Here is an 18,915-nt window from a genome sequence, read left to right as displayed (position 1 = left end):
AGCTGATTCATGCACGAGCCTAGAATCAACTCTACCACAGAGCACTTTCAATAACTAGGCAAGTAATGCTTTTCCTGATGCTCAAAGGTAAGTTTTTCTTTCCATCTGCTAGGACTTATCTGTCTCCTCTTAAGAAATTATAATTATTAAATTGTTGTCCTCCATAAGATAAGATTGTAGGTGTCTGTGAATCATGAAAATGAGAGTCTGGTAAAGAGATTTTTAGATAATAAGTGACACAGAGTAGAATTCTTCCCTTAAAAAGATGCAAAAACCCTCACAAGAAACAACACAATAGAAATACCTGTAATGCTGGGCATGGTGGTGCACACCTGCAATCCCAGCAGCTCCGGCTCAGGAGGCTGAGGCAGGAGGATCTGAGTTCAAAGCCAGCCTCAGCAAGGCGAGGGGCTAAGCAACTCAGTAAGACCCTGTCTCTAAATAAAATGCAAAGTAGGGCTGGGGATGTGGCTCAGTGGTCGAGTGCCCCTGAATTCAATCCCTTGTACCAAAAAAGAAAGAAAGGAAGAAATACCTACTAATATGGGGCATTTTAAGAATATTAACAGCTTACTACTTAAAAAAAAAGACTACATCAAAGGGTGAATAAATCAAGACATTTACTTAATTTGGTCTATGGCACTTATAATGAAGCAACAATTGCCTCAAGTAATTCGCATCTGCTGTGGCCAATCACAAGCACTTTGCATCTGTTTTCCTTATTCTTATAATATCCTCTCAGGGGGCCGAGATTTTAATCTGTCTTCAGAACTCATGTCATTTCTGTGTCACAACCCCCTCCCATGTCCTGATTCCACTTTTCAAAACTTTTATCTTGGACAAAATTATTCTGAACCAACATTCAACTAACATAGTATTGTCCCCAGGAGCCCCTGATGTAACAACCCAGTGAGACTGGACATCACGTTTTTTTAATTTCTGTTTATAACTGAGGGAACTGCAGTTCTGATCTATCGTGTGATTTGTCCAGGGCATCACCACAAAAGTAAATGTGGAACCATCTCGAAAAATCCAGCTGCGACGCCTGAACATTCTCTTCCACCACCGTGATCTCTCCTGCAACTCACATCAATCAAGTGAGATTGAGACAGCAACCAAGGGGAAAGTTAACCTACTGAAATGCTAATGTTCATTTCTAGCCAGATTTCCAATCGCTCATTTTGAATCACTATGTAGAGACCTTAGTCAACGTGTACCTAAAGCAACATACAGACTAATTTATTTCCCATGCTGGTATTCTACTTTCTAACTCCTTTCTCTATCTCCTTGCTCCACGGGGACTCCCTATATGGATGTGTTATTGGAATCCCATAGAGAAAAACAGCACATACTTGAAATCCCATCAACTTCTCCAAAGATCTAGTAACCACGTGAGCCAAGAAGACCCCAGGCACGGTTCTCCTTTTTTGGAGACTGTATATTATCAAACAATTCCATGCAAAAGATAGCTGATAAAAACATTTTGGGGGACTCTGGCATTCCTTTCAAAAATCACTTTTTTCAAAGAAAAGCTTCACACTCTTACCTACCATTCCATATTACATTAAATTTTTCTCCTGTAAAAGGGCTTGGTGAGCCATTTTCCTCTTGGTTTGCTGAGCTCCTGTTTCTCCCACAAGGGAATAAATTCTGATCATTTTGTGGTTCCCAAAGGGCTCATGTCCTAAAATAGATTCTGAAAATTTTATTAATGAAACATTTATTTTGCATATCTACCATTCTGTATTCTCTCCATATAATGCTTTACAACATAGCATCCATCAGAAAAACCATTAAACTGCTTGAATGGTGCTTACATGCGACACAATTTAATATCCCTGCAAGAACTAGTGATTTGTGACACACATTATTCACCATGGTCGTGTATCATTCCAGATTTTAATGTTTGGAGGGCAGATGGTAACCAATATAGTGGTGAGACTAGACTGACTCCTTCGGAATACCAGTCCATAGCCTAACGTCTAGTATGGACTAGCTACAAAATAAGTTTATTAAAGAAATGGCAAAATGTGAGGTATAAATGTCTGTGTTTGTAATGGATTCAATGATTTTACAATGTTAAAATTTAGAGATTTGAAGGGAGAAAGGTTGGAAGAGGAAATATTTTCCCTCTACCCCTTGGCTAAGCCTTGGACACTCTTTTTGTAGGTCTTCTGGTTTCACTTAGGGTTCTTAATCACAAGCAACAGAAATGGATTCTAGTTGGTAGTAGCAGAAAAAGAATGACTCATGCTGTGCTCTGTAGCTCACAGAATAGAGGGGAAGTCTGAAGGAGGAGGCTTGGGCAATGGGCAAGACCAAAGGTAAGCCACCAGCCTGAAATCAAGTGACATTGCAAAGTCAACCAAGGGAAAAGCCATCCTCCTGGGATACTAGTGTATTTACAGAAAGAATCCTCTAAAATACTGTCTTCTAGTTTCTTGCTAGCTCTTGTGCCTGACCGAGCCCAAGTTGCACACCATGCCGTACCCTCCAGGGGCACCAGGGAAATGAGTCCTTGGCATTTCCCAGCTTGTATGATATAGGGTGTGGCTCTGTCTCTCACTATGGCTTGTAATGTGAGAACTCTCCAAAGGTGGGGAGGGGTTCACAAGGTGGGAAGCCAAAAAAAGATCTGCTTTTGCTACACTTCCTAACTGGCCCAGAACATGGCACCCAGCATCCTGCACTTTCCTCTCTTCTTTGACTTCTTGTCACACCTGCAGCGACCAGCTCAATGCTGAATAAACACAACTGTTGCTTATCATGGGTCTCAGACACTTTGAAATCACCAAGGAAGTACACACCATCACAAATCTTTGGTCTATTCCTAGTAAATTCTATAAGTACAATAATAAGTCCAAAGCCATCCTCTAACCCTCACTGTACTCCGTAGAATTTAATTCTGTGCATGTATTCAGGAAAGTCTAACACAGACTTCTGGTTAGGAACCATGTTTTAATTTTCCCCATTTCTCCCAGCTCCTTTATAAGCCATGTCTATTTTCTGAAGGCCCAGCCTGACCATGATCAGTGTCAACCAATGACCTTTCCTTCAAAGTCAATCAAGGGAAAAGCCATCCTACTGGAATACTGGGAAAACCAAGGCAACAGATATAAATCCACTCAATGACTCTCTCCTGAGACTTCAACTGGAAATTCTTGTCTTTACCCATTCCATCCCTGTGCCCTGCTTCATTCTTCTTCCTTTCCAAGGATAAACAGCCCGCGATGCTAACCCAGATGCCTTCTGGTCTAATCCAAGACTTTGCCTAACGCTTGTTTTCCCTTTTGACTAGTTTTGGCCTTACTTCTGTGTTATCTAATACCTTTTGACGGCACCCTATATCACTTTAGTCTCTAGCTTGACCTGAAATCCTTCAGCTAGGCTCTGCTTCCCAAAGACTACCTTCCTATCGCCATCTTCATCTTTCACAAAGATCTGAAAGGAGGAGTCTGTACTCTCTCTTCTTCCCCTTCTCTCCTAAGTGTTTCCAGGCCTACCCTCTGGACCCGCTGCTCTCCAATGTCACCCTGGCTTCCTGATTTCTGGAGCCAGTGGGTTCCTCTTAGTCTGCACCCTCCTTGGCCTCTCAGAAGCATGTGACTCTGTTGAAATCCCCTGTCCTCCTGCTGTGGCTTTTGGTGCAAATCCCTCCTGATTTTTCCTCCTGCTTCAAAGGTGATTCTTTATCAATCTCCTTTGCTGGACTTTGTGCTCTTCTTCTCTGTTTTCTCATCCTGCCCATTCTCATTTCTTCAGCTACAATTGTGAAGTGAGTGGCACTTAGATACATGGCCCAAGCCTGGTTCTTCTCTTCTGAAGTCCAGATCTTTCCAACAGATCACAACTAAACTAAAGGGTGCCCAGACCCTTTTCCTTCCCATCTCCCTTTCCATCACATCTTTTAAAAATTTATTGAGGCTAAATATACATGATATAAAATTTACTACTTTCTCCATTTTTAAGTGCACAGTTTAGCAATATTAAGTACATTCACATCATGTGCCCCATCATTCCTTTTTGATGCCTAGAGAGCTGAGGGGGAAAGGACCATTTCTTGTTTGTTTCTTCCTGGGGCCTGCCACACCTCCCTGTCACTGGCGACCCTGGGGTTTAATGGCTGAGAACATAGGCTCTGGGAGTTCTGCTCAGAGTTTGAATCCCACATCTATGACCCTGGCTGAGGTTCCAGCCTCAGAGTGGCCTCACTTCTGCATCTTGGTATTCTCTGCTTTTGTTTGTTATACATTCTCCTGAAATAACAGCTTTGTTTATTTGTGAGGAACTCCCTGCCACAAATAACTTGTCCTGCAAGGGCTCAGGCTGGAAACAAAGAGAAAATGCAACATTTGAAGAAAGTGATGGGTCTTAGCCAGAAAGTACAAGTTCCTGATACATTGGAGCGGGGATATCACACTTTGGCATTAGCTTAGATTTATGACACAAACAGCTCCACCAACACACTTTATGCAGAAGAGAAAACAATCCCTCATTTAAAATGCTTAGGTGAGGGCTTTCATCCTCAGATCTCCCGGTGATTGCTCATCAAGTGACAGTTAAAAATCTCTGAAAGTTGAAAGGGCAATTCATTTGAAATGGAAAGAATTTGCCCAGAAAACAGATGATTTGGGGGAAAATTTCATGTGCATATCTCCTAAAATGCTTTCTTAACTGCTGCACTTATAGAATCATATGGATCCAAAGAGGCCATGTTGGTTTTTTTTTTTTTCTTCTTCCTTCTTCACAGTATTTATTTCATTCTATAGGGGAAAGTTTTCTAATGAATGTTGGGGATTCTAGCAAGTCCTTACTGATTGTTGAGAGGAATTTTGTTTGCTTTCAGCATTTCTTTCTTTCTTTTTAGTTTTTTTTTTTCAGTTGTAAATAGACACAATATCTTTATTTATTTATTTTTAGGTGGTGCTGAGGATTGAACCCAATGCCTCACACGTGCAAGGCAAGTGCTTTACCACTGAGCTACAGCCCCAGGCCTGCATTTATTTCTTTTATGGATCAAGTCTTATCCATCCCCATAATCACCCCAGGAAATGTCACAAAAGACTCACTTTAGTATAGAAGACCCTCAAAGGTTACCAATACAGAATGTCACAGGATAATAATAAAAGCAGATTTCTGTAACGCCTTTTACAATATACTTTATAATATCCTTTGTAAGGATACTTCTTTGAGGTAACTCTGGGATACTCCATGTTTTTTCCAGATGAGAAAACTGAGGTTCAGAGTGGTTACGTGAGTTGCCCAAGCTTTCACAGCTTTCAAACTGCCCAACCCAGCCTAGCCAGCAATCCAGGACTGCAAACTCTGCTTAAGCCACATTTGACCTCACCAGAAGGGTAACTGGCCCATTTGGAGATATACCCTGCCCTCAGCTGACTAGATGCTTGAGGACCCTGCCATCTACAGCATGTGGGCGAGGCAGCTCTTCCCTGTTGGATACTTCCCAGCAAGGAGCCCAAGCATCTGGCGTGAGCTAGAAGGCGCCCAGAATACTCGGCGGCCGCAGCCCGCACGTAAGGGCACGTGCTGGGGCCCCGCATTCTGCCAGAGTGCCTTCCACTGGCGTCTGCTCAGCGGAGGCGCCACCTTGGTGGGCTGCGGCCCCAGCGCGCGCGTATCCACTGAGTCGCGAGCCGTGCGCCCTGGAGGCTGGTGGAGCGGCGCGTTCCAGGTGCCCAATCTCGCGCGCGTCGCCTATTCGCGTCCTAGGGACCCTCCGCGGCGGCTGTCCCGGCTTCTGCTGCCTGCCTGGAGCCGCCCGGGCCGCGGCCACGGGTCCCCCACACTCCAGGGGCGGAGCGAGGCGCCGAGACGTCAGGGCGGAGGACGAGCGCGGGGCGAGCGCGCCCTCCCGGCGGCTGCCCGCAGCCCACGTCCCCGGCTGGCGCTGCCGGCGGCGACCGTGAGATGCAGTTAGCGGCGGCGCTGGGGCGCAGCCAGGCGGCCGCGCGGGCGGGGACCAGGGGCTGAACCCGAGAGCCAGCCGTGCGCACAGCTCTGCCCGCTGCCCCCAAGCGACCCCGCTGCCTGGGCTCTCCTGGGTTCTAGCTAAGCCCCCCAGGGTGCACGTCAATTTCCTTGGGTGACTACAGCGTGTGTTTTGTTTTTCTTTCCTCTTTCTCCTGCCTGGGTGCCCTTCTCCAGGATGGCAGAGGCGGAATTGCACAAGGAGAGGCTGCAAGCCATAGCAGTAAGTCCACTTTCATTTTATTTTCTTGCTCTGTTGTCTGGGGTGGACGGGGACCCCGAGGGTTTTGGGGTGAGCGGCATGCCAGTGTGGAAGCCTCGGGCCATATGTTCCCGGGTAAAGTCTGTCAACCTTCAGCGACGTTGTCTTTTCCTAACCCCCCAGGGCGCATTTAGGACTGGGGATTTGAACGTGAAAGATTGGCTTAGAAATAAGATTCTTGACGCTGGGCTGTGGGGACAGACTACTCAGGCTTGGGGGGCGACTCCTGGAATATTAGCACCCAGTGCTCAGGAATTCACTGGCTTCGTATGCTGGAAAAGGGAGAGAAGGACAACCTGAACGGTGGCTGCCTTCCTCTGCGGAAGCCGTTGGCCTGTTAAGTGGAAAACCAGGAGCCAGCTACTGGGTCAGCCAGCCACGCGGTGAACCTCCTCCCAGAAACCAGGAGTGTTACTCTCCCCTTCTCTATTTGATATTGACAAGGCCCTGGACCAAGCTACCACCCTAGAGGGGTCTGAGGACTTCTAACAACTGCTGGATCCTGAGAATAATATTCCAAGGGAGCCTCTTCTCTGTGGGGTGTGCATTATCTGCAGACCTCCTTTCGGCATGCAAAAGAGCAACCGGGTTTGGCAAAGTTCATATGCACTTTCAGAAAAGTGCACTCATGTGCATCTTGGGTACAAAAAATAACTCACTGAGACTGCCTAGATTTGAGCAGTCTTGCCAGAGTGCTGCCAATGATCCACAGATGTGGTATTTTTACTGGAGCCACCACAGCTGGATTATATATTTCCTTTGTGGATGAGGGAATGATTATGGCTGTTATTTGAAATAAGAACAATTAAAAGAGAGGTCTGTTAACATAGAAGACTCTCCAGATATTCTTATACCTAAGTCCTTTTCTTTCCTTTTTTTTTTTTTCCTAGTCTAGGAGTTCCCTGGAAACACTTATAAATTTGTTGGAGAAATACTGTGTAATGTTTTGGAAGTGAAGTACATGAAAGTATTTTCAAAAGCCTTTGGGCAGATTCTTCTAATGCACAAAGGCCCAACTTTTAAATTTTTTTTTTAAGAAGCATTTGATGTGGTCTTGGTGGCTCTGAGACCTCCTTTCTCAAACTCTTCAAATCTGAAGGGTTCTGGGGACTTTCTCCCTGGAGGGTGAGAGCTGTCTGTCAGCAATGCTGAAATGCTATGGTTTGCCTGTGAGGCTGTTGTGGTCCTCAGAGCTGGGGAAGACTGTCTTTTCTCTCCCTTTCCCCCTTGCATGTGGATTTGGATGGTTAATGAAATTGTTCATGGTTTCTACAGTTATTGGCAAAGCAGTGTGGCAGTTTGTCATGAACTTGATAAGAATGGAGATATTCAGCTATTGGTGCCATGGAGCTGGTGGGTGTTTTGTATAAACTGGATAATAGGCTGCTTTAACTGTTGACCAAGTGGCTGCTCCAGAGAATGCTCAGTCGCTCCCATGGGCTGCTGTTGACCATTTGCAACAGTTGTCACATTTTCTGCCTTTGCATGGGCAGCTTCCCGGATGCCTGAGGGACAGCTGAACCCCATGAAAGGACTTACTTTCTAAACACAGAGCCAGCAGCAGCTAATTCTGGGGCCACCCCCTTTCAAGTGGAGTTGAAGAATCCCAGCAGAGGCCAAGCAGATTTTCAAGAAAGATCTAGGCCATCTTTTAGAAATCTCTTGAGTGTGTGAGAAGATAAATACCCACTCGTGCCTATTCAGTGGGGGGATTGAGTTTGTCCTGAGGACCTGTGGAGCTGTTGATGATTCTCGTGAGTGGGTCAACATCGGTGAACAGGAATGTGGTCCGTAAAGATTTTCTAACAGTGACATCGTTGTGGGGGGGAGGGGATTAAGAGACAGAAGGGTCTGGGGGGACCTGTGGTCACATGAGTAGATGGTTTTATGCCACACTTTGGCCTAGAGCACACTTTCCAGATTGGGCGAACCCTGCCTCTCTCTGCCATTTTCCTAGAGTTCTCAGGGGACCCCGAGGAACTCATAAGTCTCTCCCAGAGCCTAGCGGACCTGAAGTCTCTGAGGACATTCCTCACATCTTCACCTGCTTCTGGGTCTTGGGCAGTCCTGAGTCTGGGCCTCAGTTCTATGACACGGGCCATGGGTTTTGCCTCCTGGGCTGGCTTAAGGGCCTTGAAGAGGCAGGTGAGGCACCTGGCATGCAGCTGCCATTACTTGATGCTGACTGAGGTGCAGCCCTCGGTTCCTGTCTCCTCTGTTGCCTGGTCCTGAAAGTTTAGGAGCAACAACCCTGAAGTGGGAAAACCAGGGACGTCCTTTTTTTTTTTTTTTTTTCCTTCTTGTCTTCAATTCTAAGTGAAGGCCAGGAAATTCCCAGCATCACTTTCTCTAAGTGCTTCAGGCAAGGGGGGTGGTGCTTAGGACGTGAGAGTTCATTCACCTATTCATTCAGCAGGTATTTACTGAGTGCCTCCTCCTGGGTGATAGGCTGCTTTAACTGTTGACCCAATGGCTGCTCCAGAGAATGCTCCATGGGCTGCTGATGACCATTTGCAACAGTTGTCCCCCTGGGAGGGGACTGGCAACACTGAGAAGATGTGTCCCCAAATTTCAGCCATAAGAGGGAAGATTTCACCCTTTGAACACTTAGTTTTTGAAAAGCCGAGGTGTCCTGTGTCCTGAGGTGTATATTACACGATCATGTGTGGGATTCCCCCCGCAAAGGGAATTAAACACTTAGAAACTACAGAACCTTAACTGAACCTTCCATCTGAGTCCAGAGGCAATCAATGAGAGAAGACGGCTTTTGCCTTATTTCCTTACAAAAGACAAGCAAGCTCATCTGACGACTGTCTCCACTCCCACCCTGTATGCTCCTTTTATCTCTTAGCACACTCCAAGAGCTCTAAATTTATAATATACAGAACGTCTCTGCCACCGAACAAACATGAATGGTGATTCCAGGGAATAAGAATAATTGACATTTGTTGAACCTCAAACATTCAGCAAGGCACTGAGTGAAGTTCTTTATTTTTTAACCTACACTTGTTTAGCATCTCATGGAGATAAAAGAAAAGTGCATAAACAATTGCTGTACTTTACACATCTGTGAGCCCGTGAGCACACTTGTGGGACATGCCAGCCAACTTCAAGGATGCTTCCCAAAGAAGCAGCATTTGAGCTGCTGAAAATTGGGCAAAATAACACAAAACTAGTGTTAGAACCTCCTCAATTACTAGAAGGCATTGGTTGATTTGTTGTTGTTTGATTATTTATTTGAAAGGGAAAGCCCAAAGCACTAAGTTAAATCAGTAGCTAGAGGCACAAATTCAGTGACAGGGCTGACATGCTTTTCATCACATAGTATCTTGCTTTAGCCTATGATCAGGCTGCTGAAGTGGGCCTGATTCTGTTATACTGTTCTAAGGATGAGCAGGTTGTAGAACTGGCCCAGCATTAAGCAGGTACCATCCAGGGTTCAAACCCACACCGCAGGCCACTGGAGCCTGTATTTTGACTACTCCCCTGAACAACCACCCACTTTTGGTAGTAGCATCTCACTTTTCCTGTGAGCCCACCATCCAGGTGGTTCCCCAGCCCCAGTGAGAGCCCATGAGACAGCAGCAGACTGCTTCCGTAGCATTGGCAGAACCTGAGGTAAACCAGGAGACCTCCATCTTTTTTGAGAGTCTTCCAAGCCTGGGTTCACTGCACAGAAACACCCAATGTAAACCAACCAAATGAGTAACACTCTCTAGGGTAAGAAGCTGTGGAGTCTCTGTGGAAGCCAACTTCGGGGGAGGGTGTTGTTATGTCTACACATCCAAGGAAGAGATAATTTTTCTTGAGCATGAGTGAAAATAGTGAAATGATACAGAGGTCCTTTTGGGTAAAAGACCTAAAAACCACAAGGACAAGGCCATAGGCCAGCCCCAGGGACCCACATGGGTGTGTTTATGTGTGCTGAAATATGAAATGTAAATCTAACCTACACTTCTTCTTTAGGGAATTTGGTCATTTACTAAGAACCCACAAGTAGAATAGTAAAAAAGAACATTTGCTTTTGGACGGTGCTTCTCAGTTTGCATAAGCCTCGCACATGCACCCTTTGCTCTGAGGTGCGTAGGGCAAGCCTTGTTTTCTCCACTGTACAGTGGAGTGTCCAGAGATGTCCACACTCACACAGTGAGGGATGGAAGCATAGCAAGTCCCAGTCTCTCCTGACTCCCGATTCCCTCTGTTGGTGACACATTCAGCCTTGGTAGGGTGCTTGGACCTGGGCTGGACCTGCCACAGATACTCCTGACCTGAAGTTCACTGGCTGGAGGAGAGGGGTGGGCCTGAATGTGCCTCTGTGGAATCAGTCTTTTTGTGGCTCTCTTCATTGAAACTCTCACCTAAAGGGGGCAGTGAGTGAACTCTCACCAGGTTCGGAGCTCTGTCCTGAGCGGGCCTGGGTGTAGGTAGTTGACTTAGGTTGGGTATGCCCTGGACTCCCAGAGAAATATTTGTGGGCTTCTGCTTGGATTCATCTTTTCATGCCTCTTCTTACCTTGGGGTGATTATATCTTGGGTTCCAGGTTTGAAGTGGGGACACAGGGACCCAGGAGGCTACCAGCTTGATCCATGCCATTGAGATTGGCCTGCATTGGCTGGGCACAGATCCTTGCTACCATTTACCTATAACTAAGTCCAACATCCCAAGTCAGGGATTTCTCAGAGAGGTTAGAGAGCTGCAACCAAGCCCTAGTAACAAGTGTGTATTGTGTGGGGACCATCTCCATATATGTCCCATGTGGCATTGGTGAACTGCTTACAAAGGACTAGAAAATTTACCATCCTAGTCATTACTCTGTTACCTATTTCCATTTCAAAAACATAGATGTCACTGTATTTCTAAGTTCCATGTGAAGGCCTAAGAAATGGTTTTCTGGGGATATCGGTACTTGTCATATGATCAGGTTCCCCCTGGCTGAGTCAACAGGACTGCCAAGTGGATAGGGGACACTTTGGGCCCTGGCAGGGTCATTGCTGGGTCTGGGAGTGCCAAGGCAACCTTACACAAACATGGTCAAGGGCCATACACATCTCTGGCCACTTATTTATACCTCTGAGCATTTTAGTCTCTTGAGACAAAGATCAGCTTCTCTGGCAAACTTGAAAGTGCTCTGAGGAATAGAGCAGTTATTTAAAACAAACAAAAAAAAGTATTATTATTACAAAAGCCAAGCCACGGGAATTGTGGGTTATGATTCGTCAGCATCTCAAGGAAAACCAGAGCTCACTAGAGAGTCTAGTACACTCTGATGGGGTCTGTGCAACACTTTTGAGACCCCTGCTCACGTTTCATCACTGATCCCTTTTGGGGATGTTGATCAACTTGCTTGGCAGTAAGAGCTGGTTTTTATGTGGCATCACCTTGGCTAAGACAGCAAATGAGCATTGGTGCACAGAAACTGTGGTCCCAAAGGCTGTGAGTGTGTTGCACAACCTGACAGGGTAGTTACGAACATGGATTCTGGAGTCAAAAAGACTGGGCTCAAGTTCTGGTGTTTTCATTAGCATCTGTATGATGGCATTATCCCTTGGCTTCCTCATTGGTAAAATGGGTGTAATGGTAATGTCTACTTCAGGGACATTGTTGTGAGGTTTTTTTGAGGGATTTAATGGGAAATGCTCTGAGCCAGTCTACAGGAAGCACTCACAGAATTTTCTATTTATAATAGGGAAATAAACAGTTATTAATGCATGCATCTTTAAATAGAAAATGGACACAAAGGGAGAAAGGTGAATTCTGCAGTATTTTGCCAAACAAGGAAATTTCAGGTGAACAGAATAAGTACTAAGAGTTTTCAATGCATGGGGATAGTAATAACAACAACAATAAAACTTGAGATAATGGAGGATTGTTTGCAATAGACAGAAGCTGGAAACTTAAAGGGCTGGGGGGGAGGCAGTATGCAACTTAAATGAGGGACACAGACAGTGGAAAGTGTGAGGTCTTGGAGAACAGATGCTACTTCATGGTTAAGAGGCAGTTAATTTATGCTGTGCGAGGACGTGGGTCCTATGTTACTACATCAACTCATTTTCAAGAGAAGCCAGAAATCTGATTTTTTAAAAATGTAGGATCTCCTGGTTTTTTTTTTTTTTTTTTTTTTTTTTTTAGAAAAAGCACAATATCAATTAGTTTAAAAACTTTCAAAAGATTTGTGGTCACAGTGCAATTCCTGTTGGTCATCAGGTGGACGTTTTGTGACCTTTATGCATAGGTGGAGCTTTGAGCTTGACATTATGCTTTCCATATGCATTGGCTCATTTGGATTTCACAACAATGCTGGTGAAGTAGTCCTCCCAGCGTCCCCTAGGTCTTTCATAATGTTGCAAAATCAGGCTGCGTTTCCACCAGGGCTTTGAGAGTTTGGCCTCCAACTCAGAATACTCACATCTAGGTAGGTGACTGTTTTCTAAATTAACAGAAGAATCTGAAAAACAATTAGTACCTTAATGTGTTAAATTTTCATTATTATAGAACAATCTTTAATAATATTTACCTGAGGTATGCAAATCCTACACTCAAATTCGAGTCTATCTTGTGTCTGCCAAGATGTGTGAGGTGATCCTGATTTATAATCAGTTTCAAGTAACAATATAGGTGGCCTTGTTGGCATCAGCACCTATAATGTCAGCAACAGTTGATATAGACTTCATTTTTCAGCCAGATAAATCAGCATAGAACAGCCATTCACAGACTTTTAGAATCACCTAGAACACTCTTTGCAACACACTCCCAGTGGGTCTGAATCAGGAGAACTGCATTTTTGCCAAGTTCCTGGGTAATGCTCTTCCCAGCTACAATTGCTGGGCTGGGGAACACACTTTGAGAAACAATTGTAAACTAGTAGGAGATCAATAAGAAAAAGAGACTGTGGCCCGTGTTTTGATAAGTATCTCATGCCCATTGGGACATGCCCAGGAGTTTGTGTGGGGTGTATAGTTTGAAGGTATGACGTAGAATAAAAGATCAGCACAGCCCAGTTTGACAGTGATGCGGATGAATTCTTCACACATCAGTTGGCTGATCAAGAAGAGGTCTTTCTTGGGTACTTGTTTTAATCTATTCAAATAAGTGTAATTTCTGTCCATTGGTCACTTGAAGACACCTGTTGGGAGAGTTGGCCTGGGATTGGCTAGGCTGGTTGGGAGGGTTTGCTTGTGATTGGCTGAGCCGGTTGGGAGGGTTGGCTTGAGATCCTCTGACCAAAACTGTGGGCTCCAAGGGGCCCTTGGGAAGGTCTTAGTGGGCAGCTCTGTGAGATAAGTTGTGTGGTGAAGAAGACTTCCATCAGTGCAATGGAGGGTGGTATGATGGTGCTCTAGATGTAGATGTCCTATTGCAGATCAGCCAGACAAGTCTCATGGAACCTTCCTCAACCTGCAGGTACTGATTCACAGTATGGCGGCGTCTCAGTGGGTGGCAGCTCTACTAGGACACCAGGATGCGCAGAAACTGAGAGTCACTTACTTACTGATGGCTAATGATTCTCCTAAGTCGATCTGTGTGTACACAAGTAGGGCTTGTCATTGACGTACCCAAGAGGAGTTTATTCTCCCAACGATGTCATGCTGGCCTCCCTCGTCCTTATGTGTAGCATCCATTGTTTGAGCCAGGACTTCATTTTTTGAAGGATTCAGCCTCACCCAGTCTCTTATTTGTCTTAAAACACAAAGCACAGAGGCCTGTGGCCCAAGAGAACAAGACTGTGGGTGATGAGCCAGACAGCACAGGGCACTTTGTAGAGGAAAGGTCGCTCATGAGCACTCTGGGTTTGGGAGAGTACCACCCAGCTGAGACCTATTTCTGACAGGAAATGCCAATAGGAACAGAGGTTGGTGTGGGGTGGCACATCTCAGAGCTACGTGTGTCCTTGCTTAATTATTGTCAGTATTTTTTAGTGGTCTCATGTTGAGCTAAAATGTTCGTAAGGAGATTATTAAATATACACAAACTAGGGGTGTGAGAGACAAACAGAGACAAGACTGAAGCTTATTTGCACAATGCTTGAACATGTATTAAAAATATTTTGGGCTAGTCTTTGACACCATTATCAGAGCTTCTGAAGCATCATATGAGCTTAGCCAAAAGAAAGGAACGGGGTGGCTGGTACTTCTCCCTTGCACATGTGGAAGAGGAAAGAAAAGCCACCTGAGTCCCAAGATTAAACAAACAAACAAACTAACAAAAAAGCCCCTTCTGGAGATGGAGAGGCCTTGAGTCAGACCTCAGAGCACATCTTTCTGTCCCTTCTTTCCCTGCAACAGCCAATTTCATTACCATGTGGGCTTTGGGGTTCTTGACAGTCTGTGCTTGACCAAATATCTTCAAGGGCCTTGTAAAACCTGCCCTTATTTTTTTGCAAGCGGGGAGTGGAAAAGAAGCCCTTTTACTGGTTGATTTACTCTTCTAGGTGGGTGGGATTTTTCCCCCCTCTGCTAAACTATAACCAGTCATATAAGGATTCTCTTTATTTTTAAATTCAGGGCTGAAATGTAAAACTTTGAGGGTTACCAAAAAATGTAATTCTTAAAACATGCCTGGAAACTTAACCCCTTAGGTGCTAGGTAGGCAATTTTGTTTCTCCGAGTTCAGTGCTAATGTTGATAACGTTGAGGCCGGTGAATAGCTGCTGCGGCTTCAGGATTTGGGTTGCTCTGATGTTCTGCTTGTCTCCTGTGGGATGTGACAGCAAGGCTGAGATTTAGGGAAGGTGCCTCTTGGTGAAGTGGCATGGACTTGGTGCAGCAGTCTCCCCCAGGCCCCTGCTTGGTCTGAAACACTGGATTTCTACTGCCTGACTTGTCATCTCAGGCTAGTGATGATTGCTGCCTTTAATGCAGTGGGAAGTACTTTGAAATTTTCTTGTCCCAGTGGAACTGTGAGACATACCTGAAAACTCGAGGTTGACCTGAGTGAGCCTTCAGTGGGTGGTTATCCAGGTTAGCAAAACCTACTCTAGGATGGTTAGGCTCCCATCCTGTTTCCAGGTAGTTTGCAGATGGCCTTGGCCTTGAACATTGAAGTCTGAGTACACGTGTTCAAAACCCAGTGCTGTTGCCATTAGTCAAACAAAACAGCAAAACTCATTCCAGGTATTAACAATAGACGGCATGAGTTGGTGGGCCTGGGTGAGAAGATCCTGGAGTCTGGAGGTAGAAGACACTCTCATTCTTCCCAGTACCAGCAGTATGACCCTAGTCTCCTGATCACCCCCATCCTTATTCACAGTGAGAATGAAGGATATCAAGCCAGTGTTGGATCTGACACTGAGAATGAAGAGAGAGTGCCGGCTCTGGAAACACAGAGGAGAAGGGGCGAAGGTGAAAGCAGCTTCAGTTTCCCGGCATCACCTCTGTCTTGGCCTGTCTCAACTACTGCCTCTGGCTGGCTGCAGCTCTGCACCCCACTAAGTCTGGGTCTATAGTGAAAAAATTGGAAGCACAGCTGGGCGCGGTGGCATATGCCTGTGATCCCAGCGGCTCAGGAGGTTGAGGCAGGAGGATCACGAGTTCAAAGCCAGCCTCAGCACGGCGAAGCGCTAAGCAACTCAGACCCTGTCTCTAAATAAAATAAAAAATAGGGCTGGGGATATGGCTTAGTGGTTGAGTGGTTGAGTTCAATCCCTGGTACCCTCTCTGCTCCCCCCACCAAAAAAAAAAACAAAACAAAAACTGGAAGCAGCCTGGCTTAGCGGTGGAGGGTCCCTTCCAGGCCTCCCCTGGCAGAGTGGATCAACTCCTCTATAGGACTTGGGGAACCCTCATGGTTGCAAAAGCTGATCCAAAGATGGTTGCTTCATCTTGTAGCTCCTTTTAAGGGCAGGGAGGGAAGCTCCCAGTTCCTGAGAGCATCCATGTGGCAGACACCCTGCAGAATACCTTACTTTAGGGAGTGAAACCCAGACACACCAAGTGCCGGGTTGACCTGACTAAGCTTGGGGGGTGTTAATGATCCAAGAGATCAGGCTCCTGAGGGGCAGTTCCTGAACTGCCAACTCATGCTGATTGGTACTTAGTAGGAATACAAGCCTAGGGTCTTCTACTTTTACAAGAGAACCTGGGAATCCAGCTTTTGAAAGAAATCTGTTGCTATTTAAATGTTCACCATGATTTAAACTCTATATGGGCCAAACCAAACACAATGAGATTTTAACACGGTGTGCGCTGGATTCATTCCCTGCCCGTGTCCTCCTCTCCCTCGGCCCTAGCCTGAGCCATTAGTTTTCCACTTTTGACTTTCACAGAATATTTCATTTAATTGTAAAGCCAATACTATGTGGGGGTGGGGTGGAGGGATATTATAGCATGGAGTTAAGTGAGATGTAGATACATGTTTGTTGGGCAGATTGTGGGATGGAAGCCCATTTTTTGTTTTGTTCTGTGTTGGCTTTGGTACTGGAGATTGAACCTGGGTTGCTTTACTACTGAACTACATCCCCAGCCCTTCTTATTTTTTATTTTAAGATAGGGTCTTGCTAAGTTGCTGAGGCTGACCTCGAACTTACCATCCTCCTGCCTCAGCCTCCTGAGTTGCAGAACCCCATTTGTCATAGAATTGAGGGCCCTCTGGGAACTGGACCTTATAAGAAACTATAGGTTGGGATCAGAGTTACAGCTACCACTGAAATCAGTTCTTTATCTGGCATGATGTAAGAACTCATGAGTTCTAAGAATTAAACCTGCAAGCACCTTTTCAAAATTAAAAAAAAAAAAAGAAGTTAATGAACAGAGATCAAAATTGACTTCAACTTTTTTTTTTTTTTTTTTTGGTATGGGCATTGAACTCATGGGCACTCAACCACTGAGCCACATCCCCAGCCATATGTTGTGTTTGATTTAGAGACAGGGTCTCACTGAGTTGCTTAGCACCTTTCTGTTGCTGAGGTTGGCTTTGAACTCTCTATCCTCCTGCCTCAGCCTTCCGAACCACTGGTATTACAGGCGTGCATCATGGTGCCCGGCCTGACTTCAATTTTTGATGTCTGAATTTTAACACATGTATACCTTGTGCTACTACCAGGACGCACAGCAAATCCATCACTTCCAAAATTCTCCAGGAAGCACTGCTTTTTAAACTACCACTGGAATGTAAGCAGTTCTGCTCAGCCCCCACCTTGCACTCTGCTTTGAGGGCATAAGAATCAGGAGTGGGAGGACTGACCACAACAGGAAGCTGTCCTTCCAGGCCACTGGGAACTGATTCATCATGAATACACCCCCATCCTCCGATGACAAGTTTTTGCGTCACCCTAATAAATATCTTAAGTATTTTTCTCTCCATCCTGGCTCATCTATTTATTGTCCCCTACTAGAGTTGTCACATTTAGCAGCTTATGACACAGAGTGCATAGTTATGCCTGGGATATACTTAAGCCATCATTTGTCATCTGAAATTCACATTTACCTGGACGTTCTTTATTGTATCAGGAAAGGCCACATCTCCATCCCATGCCACCTTCAACACCAGGTTCAGAACCTACTTCTTCTGAGTCTGTGCTCGACTCCTCTGTTGTGGGAGTGAATGAACCTTTTAAATTTTAAATAGCATGCTCTGTGGAGCCAAAGGAGGCGTTGGAAGGGCCGGAGTGCCTCCTCCCTATATGGATGTGTTTTCAAGAAGCTTTTTTGTGACCAACTAATCCTATCTTTTCTGAAGAAGGAGAAACAGTCCCATGTGTGTTGGAGGAGGGAAGACAACTGGATTTGAGACCTGAGTCCATTTCCTAGCTCCCTTCTCTCCCTCTTCTCAGGTCCAACATTTGAATAACATAAAACTGCAAAGACTAAACTAGGAGATTGTTCACGCCGAGTGAGTTTAAAAATAACATTGGAACTCTAGCCTTCAGCAAGCCATAGATCTTCCACTGCGTCGGGCAAGACAGTTTCTTGGGGTGTGTCGGGATGAGTCACGTGGCCCAACCAGATCCTTCCCAGCCTGGTTGCTGCGGTAGAGGTTGGTACAGTGGTTGATTTGGCTGTCTTGTTTGCTTTGTTTTTCACTCACTCATTTTACTACTCTGATTTCAGAATCACATTGAGACAAGGAGGAAAGTCCATTTCAGATAGCAGCTTCAGAATGATGAATGAATGAAAATGGCCAATTTTTAATCTGGCACACAATAGCCCATGGGCCCAATCTGGCTCACAGCCTCTTTTTATAAGGCCTGAGAGCCAGGCAATGCTTTTCATATTTTTAGAGTGATAGAAAAAAATTTTTTTTTAAATTTTGTGACCCCTGAAAACTATGTGAAATTCATATTGCAGTGTCCATAAAGAAAGTTTTGCCGGAACACAGCTGTGCCATTCGCTTGTGTGTTGTCTGTGGCTTGAGTTTGTGCTGTCGTAGTCATTGCAGCAAAGACCATATGGCCTGCAAGGCCGAAAATGTTTACTCTCTGACCATTTACAGAAAAACTTTGCTGACCTCTGCTCCCTAGACAGCACATTTGCTGTGGTTGTGTTTGTGATTAAGGCTCTAAGAATCTTTTCGCTAAAGAAATAACTGTTGTCTCGTTGCTGGCAGTGTGGAACAATAAAACATCTCAGACATCCTTACTGCTGTGTTCTGGGCACTATGAGGAGAGGCATTTATTGGAGAGCAAGTATGTGAGCTTTGCCACTATAGAATTTTCCCATTATGTCCTCAC

The 18,915-nt window shown here is 45.3% G+C and overlaps 1 protein-coding gene across 4 annotated transcripts in view; it reads left to right on the top strand.

Moving 5' to 3' along the window:
* The window catches only part of PALM2AKAP2 (PALM2 and AKAP2 fusion), a 470,283-nt gene that overhangs the window by 123,996 nt on the left and 327,372 nt on the right, over positions 1–18,915 (top strand). For 3 of the 4 annotated variants that reach the window (XM_081280067.1, XM_081280063.1, XM_081280062.1), the window contains one exon: positions 6,166–6,211. In XM_081280067.1, the coding sequence (XP_081136193.1) occupies positions 6,166–6,211 (46 nt within the window). Of the gene's footprint in view, positions 1–5,897; positions 6,212–18,915 lie in introns of those variants that run through there. The other variant, XM_081280060.1, reaches the window with a different exon arrangement.

The sequence above is a fragment of the Spermophilus citellus genome (assembly GCF_964194105.1).
Source record: "Spermophilus citellus genome assembly, chromosome: 2".
NCBI lineage: Eukaryota > Metazoa > Chordata > Mammalia > Rodentia > Sciuridae > Spermophilus > Spermophilus citellus.
The sequence above is the reverse complement of the archived record's forward strand: the minus strand, read 5'-3'. Positions and strand labels throughout refer to the sequence as shown.